Below are 7,997 nucleotides of genomic sequence, written 5' to 3' on the forward strand. Positions count from 1 at the left end.
GCCAGGTCCTGCACTTGGGACACAACAACCCCATGCAGTGCTACAGGCTGGGGGAGAAGTGGCTCCAGTGTTCATCAGAAAGGGACTTGGGAGTGCTGGTGGACAGTGGCTCAATATGAGCCAACAGTGTGCACAGGTGACCAAGAAGGCCAATGGCACCTTGGCCTGTATCAAGAATAGTGCAGCCAGCAGGACTAGGGAAGTGATCATCCCCCTGTACTCAGCATTGGTGAGGTCACACCTTGAGTACTGTGTTTAGTTTTGGACCCCTCACTTTAAAAAGGACATTGAGACACTGGAGCAAGTTCTGCAAAGGCAAATGAGGCTCATAGAAGATCTGGAACACGTTGTACAAGGAATGGCTGAGGGAGCTGGGTTTGTTTAGCCTTGAGAAGAGGTGGCTCAGACATCAACCTCATTGCTCTTTACAATAGCCTGAAAGGAGGCTGTAGAGAGGTGGGGGATGGACTCTGCCACCATGCCTGCAGTGAGAGGACTAGAGGGAATGGTCATAAGCTGAGATAGGGAAGACTCAGGTTGGACGTTTGGAAAAAATTTTTCACTGTTAGGGTGGCCAGGCATCGCAATAAAGAATTACCCAGGAAGGTGGTGGAATCACCATCCCTGGAAGCGTTTAAGAGGCATCTGGATCTGACACTGGAGGATATGGTTTATGGGTCACACCAGAGTGGCAGGTTAATGGTTAGATTCAATGATCTTAGAAGTCACCTCCAACATTGATGATTCTATGATTCTAAATCAGAGGAATACTTCTAAGCTGCCCTTACTTTGACAGCTTCAGTAAGTCAGATACTACTTTCTCAGATTCTATTGGTTCTTGCTAGCAACAAAAGGTGAGATTACTCCTGTCACTTTCCTCATTTTTCACTAGATCTTATTATGCAGCGCTAAGTATGTTACTACATAACTTATAAGGGAAGACAAAGTAAGTTAGAAAATTAAACATTACCATATAATGACATATTTATACACTCCGCTACAAACATATTTTATATTTAACAAAATCTGTCACAAGCAATATACTACTATGAATTTAATTTCAGAGAGCAAAAGATCCATTTATACATTATCATATTCAATTTATATTCATCACCATAACAGAAGTAGATTTTAGAGAAAGCTAATCATCTACCTTATTCTACGCAGCTCAATCACACAGATCAACATAGATGATTGGAACTTACAGGCAGGACATGCCTCAGTTTGACATGTAAAACTCTACTTCAGATTTGCAGGGAACATGGGAGGAAACTTAAGACTACATTACAGAAAAGAGTAATGACAATGGTTTATCTAGTGATACCCAGAGTAGACCAATCACTGAGAGAAAACCAGTGACAGCAGCATGGAGCTCAGTGCAGGCTGCAACACACACCTCACCACCCAGGTGGTCCTTGTCACCTGCCTACTCAGATCTCTGTGTTACCATCACTATCCTGCCCTCAGTAGCAGAGTTTATTCAGATTAAAACTAACATGGGCATTTCATTTCTACAGTAATCCCCATGGCATGGCTTGAGAGAAAACAAGTTGGCTAAGGTAATGGGTCTAGCTTTCCAAAGGTTCAAATCAACATTTGCTCTTGGCATGACTATCAAATCTGGCCTCTGATTTTCCCTTAGTAGTTGTTGTAAACCAGTGGCTTTGTCTGGATGTAGTATGTGGAACCAAGATAACAAAGTCTTGTATGGACAAGTAGCTCTTGAGAAAAATACATTTTCACAATTAACAAAACCCTATTGCAAACAGGTAAAGAAAGCAGTCCTAAGTGCCCTGTGAAAGCTCTTTGCTACATCTGCATTGACAGGCATAACTCAGTTTGCTTTATGAATAAAATACTACAGGATTGTATTAGGGACACCGTGGCATACTTTGACAACAACAGACTGCTTCCTTTGCAGTACAGGATGGCAGTAGAGGGGAAGTGGAGGAAGAAGCAAGCACTACCTCTCTGGGACCCTCCTGCGTCCCACCTACTAAACTACACTAGAGGCAAGAATTCTCCTCCCTGCCCCAGCACCACCTTCATACAAACAAGTAAAATAGCCAAGGGCTCCCCTAAACTCCAAGCAGGTAGTGGGTTACACACAGGGAAACAAAATCTTGAGGATTAACATGGTCCCAGCACTATCACAGAGCCTTATTTGGCTCACATTGCCCAGTCCTCACATTGCAAAGCTGTACATGGAAGGAATTAGTTTTACTGTCTTATAACAGCCAGTCAAGACAATGGAACTCAAAGCAGTTCTCAATTTCCTCTGGTTTTGTTTTAGGAAGCTCAGTTATAAGAAGAATCATTTTCCATCTTGTTTTTGCTGCAGTCAATGAACAGCATCAGGGTGCCTCTTTCCATGCAAAGGGCCTTCTCCTCAGCAGGATTTACAAACTGGAGCCTACACAGTGTAACTTTACCCACAGGTGTAATAACAGCCCTTTCATAGCACAAGAATAGGTATTAGTACTACTATAATTTATTTATGAATGCAGATTAGAAGCTAAGTCAATTGCTTTTAAAGCCCTTATGCACCTGTCCACATGACTCTGTCATTGTTGCCAGGTCTTTTGTTTATGCAAAGTTCACCTGGTGCAGAGAGTGAGCAGGAGGCCAGTTTGCCACTCACCCTGGGAGTGCAAGGTGGATCTCAGCACAAGGAGAAGCTCATTCTCCCACAACACAGTGACAGCAAGAGGAGAAGTTAACAACCACCATGCCACTGACAGGCAAATACCTTCCACCCAGCACCTCAAAAGAAAACATTCATCCTGTATGTACATTGCATTCTTGGCACATGGCAGTTATGTCCTACAGCTGGCAGGAGCCCAGCAAGCCCTGCTCAACCTGGAGTTGTACTGCAACAGCCAACCACACACAAAGTGGTTCAGGAAGTACAAACCACTTTTCCACTGCCCAGGAAGCCATGCAGCCATGTGTCCATATGGCATTAATCCCAAGACAACATGTTCCCTTTATGTGTTTGGCCAATTTTACAAGCTAGTGCAGAAAAACTGTGTGTACCCTTTGTCATGGTTTGCTATCACATAATAAGGAGAAGGAAGATGTATTCCCACCTCTTCCAATTCAGGCACAAACAGAATCCATGAGAACTGTGATGTATTCCACACTTAGTGCATGCTTCTTTGGCATAAATCTTGGCTCTCAGTCTTCTGGAAAAAGAAATTATTTACAAATAAAACCCAAGAATAATTTCTTGTCCAACCTTGGTTTTTATGCCAACTTCCAGGCACACTTGGTTTTAAAATTTTTATTGTTATCACCTTGTCAAGGTTTGCAGTGTTCAATTTCCTTATTAGGGTACACTCTGTTGAGCTCAGTATAATGGAAAGTTTATCAGGGTTTCCATTTTACAGAAGGGGGATTGGATTAACAGGCAGTTGAATCAAGCCATGAATATATCTTTGGAGCCAGAAAATATTTTCTGAAAGTTAGCAGCCCGAAGGCTTTGGTGCTTTGCTTTTGTTTTGACTGGGTTTGTTGTTGTTGGATGTGTGTGTGTGTGGTTTCGTTTGTTGTTTGTTTAGGGTTTTTTTGTTTCTTTCAACTTAACACACAACAGAGAGTGCCATAAGCCTTACTAGTCTTCTGGCTCATTTCAAGACCAGCACAGACAGAGGCCTTGTTCTTTTCAAGCTGAATGTCCACTCTCTGCAACGAACACTCTCCAGTAAAGGTCAAGACATACAGAGGAAGAATAACTAGAACTAACCCTTACTTTGTGGATATTTGTCAAATGGGATAACAGGATCAAACAGAAAGATTTTATTTATAGTAAAACATGAGAAGTATCTCGCAGATATATAAGCAACCCAAACTACAATCTGGTGAATGGATAACACACCTTTTGGGGAGCAGGAGACTCAAGCTGAATGAGGTTTCCAACCTGCAATTAAAGAGCATTTACTCAATTCAAATTTCATCAAAAACTGGCAGTTTATCAGAACCAGTACTTTTTCATTTGCATCACTGTCATGAGAAAGTTTTCTCCAATGCTAATACAAAATGAAGCAGGTCAATAGAGAAGTTAAACTCACCCTGTCTGCCCAACCCAGGACTCACAATTAATTTAAAGAAAGGCAACAAGGCAACAACTTCTCAACACCAATTACTGCAGGTAATTTCATGTGTGCCATTACACTTGTTCGGTTCCATTAAAAGCAAGTTGCCATTCTAGTTAATCCTTTTCACTGTAAATTCAAACTGGAAACCAGGTTTCTACCTCTTCTCTAACTTGCATTGATGAGAATTTTGAAGTCTACAGCTTTAGCCTGCTGGGATGTCAACAGTTATGATGAGAAGTTTTAGTGCTATTGCCAGACTCACAGTAGAGAAGCAACAGCTCACACAGCTACATGTGCTCAACTACTGAACCACAATTACTTCATGCAGCCATTTCATGGTATGAAACTGGTGAAGGGTCTGGAACAAAAGTCTTATGAGGAACAGCTGGGGGAGAAAAGGAGGCTCAGGAGAGACCTCATCACTCACTACATTTTCCTGAAAGGAGGTTGTAGCAAGGTTGGGGTTGGTCTCTTTTCCCAAGTAACAAGTGACAGAACAAGAGGAAATGAACTCCAACTGCACCCAGAAAGGTTTAGATTGGATATTAGGGAAAATTTCTTCATGGAAAGGGTTGTCAAGCAGTGGAACAGGCTGCCCAGGGTTTGAGTCATCATCCCTGGAAGCATTTAAAAGCCGTATAGATATGGCTTTTAGGGACATGGTTCAGTGGTAGAGTTGGCAGTGCTGGGCTGATGGCTGGACTTGATCATAAGGGTCTTTTCCAACCTTAACGATTCTATGATTCTTTGAATACTTTAACTTGAGCTGGTCAAGCTTGATTCGAGTGAAGCACCCCCAACTCAAGCTGCAGTGCTCAAGTGAGGACAAGTCATTAATCACAACAGCACTTTAGCTTCCCATATGCAATATGACAGCAGATATTGAACAAGGATAAGTGGGAATGTTATGTTCTTATATTAGAAAGAAGAGAGGAAGAAAAGTGCTACAAGAAAACACCACTACTTAGAATACAAAATAACCAGCTTTCCCAAAGAGCATAGTGTCAAAGATGAAATACTCTCCTCTGATATAATGGAACCATTTATCTCTACCTTGGACATCAATAGAAACCAGCTCAACCTCCAAGATCTGAAGACAGTAGCTGCTTTCATTTCATTCTTCATTTAAACCATGCCTGCTCTATTTCACTCTTTGGTTGACTTGGTGACTCAGGCTGTATCAGCCTCTCAAAGCAACATGATGCTTGTCACCACTGCAAAGCATGTGCCCTTTCATATTCTCCAATGCTGAGCTTTATTGTCTCCAACTATAAGCTGTTTCCATGACTTTCATCAGACTCATACAGACCTGATTTATTTGTTAGTCATCACATCCATAGCCTCCAACAAGGCACTATCATATACGCATACTACTACAGAAATCCATTTTGATTAATTGGCCTTTAGTTCTTTGAAATACTTTTTTGAATTTACTATCATTTTCCCTTTTCGAATACCACTCAGATGAGGGTGACTCATACCAAAATAACTGACTTTAACCTAAACAAAGTTTGCTCCGATCATGACTGGGCAAAAAACTCACAACACAATCTATTCCAGCGGTATCAACACTGAAGACTAGAACAGCAGCACTGAATACAAAGCCATCTGCACCACCAAGAACAAGCATGCAATATTACCCTTACACCCTGTCCATCTCCTAGATGAAACTAGATTGAGGTAAGCTGAAGGATTCAGCCTGAGGACTCTAGAATAGTTGATATCTCTGCTCTAAGTAGCCAAAAGGAGGAATGGGCCACAATGCATTGCATGAAAAATAATAATATACACCTGTATACAGCTGTACAGTATCTTCTACATTCCATGGATTCAAACATATACTGTGTTACCTGGCAAAAGGTAAAAACCAGCCTATATTCAATGCCACTGCTCATGTGTGCAAATGAACAGCACGTACATACTCACTACTTCAGGAACAAACACACAAATGGCAAAAATGTTTAGGGCTTTTTTTTCCAGCAGGAACATCCTCTTTCCATTACAGAAATAATAAAACAGCATCCCAAATTTATTCGGGCCTATACACGCTGATGCAGCTTTGAAATTTGAGCCAAAAGAATGCTGAAAAAAATGCTTTGAATAGTTGCTCATCATTCAGTGATGAAAGATGAATAATCTCTAGTGGCCCCCTAGTTGAGGCAGGTGACAAATTTCTACCTCAAGCAGTTCATTATGAATACCAACAATGCTTTCCCTTTCCAGGTTCCTAGTAGCCCAACAGGTGACCTGAAGGAAACCATTTTGCTGCATTTCTACGACACAATTCTTAAACGCTTGGTTGAAGGGCTGTTTTCCCCAGTACGAAATCATCCATAATTCACTCAACGCTGACAGTGACATAACATTTGAAAAATCTTTAGGGAGTCTCCAAAGGCATGCATTTTGGAACAGTTTCCTTTTCAGACAGTACTTTTGAGTTCCAGAAAGGCCCAGGGAAATCTCTCTGGAAGGTGGACATATTTAACAACACACTCTCAGATACTGCACATGGGTACATTACCCTATTTTTAAGTTTCTGTGATAAACGCTCTCTGCTGCAAGTTGAGAGCAATTATATGAAAGTCAGAAGTGGCATTGCAACAGTGCTGAAACTGCAGTCATAGCTCTTAAAAAACAAATATAGAAACAGACTGATAATATCAAGAAAACTACACATGCTCTGATAATTCACTGTTGTCAGGTGGGGATTCTACCACACTCCTACTAACAGAGAACAAATGAATGCATACAGCTCTCATCTATTCCACTGGAATTACCTGTTTAGCGTGAATTGTCACATCTCACAACAGTTTCAAAGGTGAGGTCTTTCTGCAGCTAATATCCTGAGCTTACGCTCCCATCTGCCTCAGAAAATCAAAATAATTGCAATCCCTGCTTCTTTCAAATGGCTACAGGCTTCCTGCTGTATTCTACATTATAGTTACATGCACATACTGAACAGATGCAGCTTAAAATCTGAAATGCCTATTCAAAGAAACAACAATTTATAACTGGCTTTAAAAAAAAAAAAGCACATGAAATAAAGGCTTTTTCCTTTTTTTACTGTTATCTTCCAGTCCTGAACAGTGAAACACATGAAACACGTAAACCAAGACCATAAACAAAATCACAGATGATAAAAGGATTGAAAGCATTATTGGAAGTGACTTGTTAACACTGTAAGCCTACAGATAATAGCTAAACTTGCTGAGATGCATTATTTGGTCAATATTTCTCATTTGGCTTAATGGAACATGATGGATAGCCAAACGAGAGGTAATCTTTCCTCAACATTCAGAGTCAAGCGAATATCCCAGTATAAAAGAGCAAAATATTTCAGCACAAAGACATTTCAACAAAAGCATGCATCTCCACACAAAATGTGAGTACGGTAGGAAGCAGTCATGACCTTTACATAGGTTACTTTGAAATCCACAACTTTTCTATTGATTCCCTCAGGAAGAAATATGAAATTTTTTAAAAAACAAAATGAAATCTTACGGCTTGAAATGCAGTAAGCCAGCCTGCAGTTGATCCTCCTGAACAGTTGCTTGTTGATTGGCCAAAGTATAAGTGTAAAGAGTTGAATGAAGTTAATTATCAGTCCTGACACTATAAATATGTAGCAGATCAGAAGGTGGCAAACGAATTGAGACTTCAGAAAGCCAACGATGTCCATGATTTGCTGAGAAAGCAAGAGGGTACCTTCAGACCCAAAATTCAGAAGACAACCTGCAAAACCAAACAGTATCAGCAGTTACAGAGTGCATTTATTTCTATAAACAGACTGTTAATACAGACTTAATGTTTCATATTTATATACAATAAAATGAAAGTTAAATCTATTGTAGAAAAAGGCCTGATGACAATATTTGCAAAAGTAAGCACAGAAAGAGATAC

General features: G+C 40.5%; 1 protein-coding gene across 1 annotated transcript in view; it reads right to left on the reverse strand.

Moving 5' to 3' along the window:
- AGPAT4 (1-acylglycerol-3-phosphate O-acyltransferase 4) overlaps positions 1-7,777 on the reverse strand; it is a 65,186-nt gene extending 57,409 nt beyond the window's left edge. Inside the window, exon 1 of the mRNA XM_009085183.1 lies at positions 7,599-7,777. Coding sequence (XP_009083431.1) covers positions 7,599-7,776 — 178 coding nt within the window. The 5' untranslated portion in view covers position 7,777. The remainder of the gene's footprint in view (positions 1-7,598) is intronic.
- Between the last annotated feature and the right edge of the window lie 220 nt (positions 7,778-7,997).

The sequence above is a fragment of the Acanthisitta chloris genome, unplaced genomic scaffold (assembly GCF_000695815.1).
Source record: "Acanthisitta chloris isolate BGI_N310 unplaced genomic scaffold, ASM69581v1 scaffold5452, whole genome shotgun sequence".
Classification (NCBI taxonomy): domain Eukaryota; kingdom Metazoa; phylum Chordata; class Aves; order Passeriformes; family Acanthisittidae; genus Acanthisitta; species Acanthisitta chloris.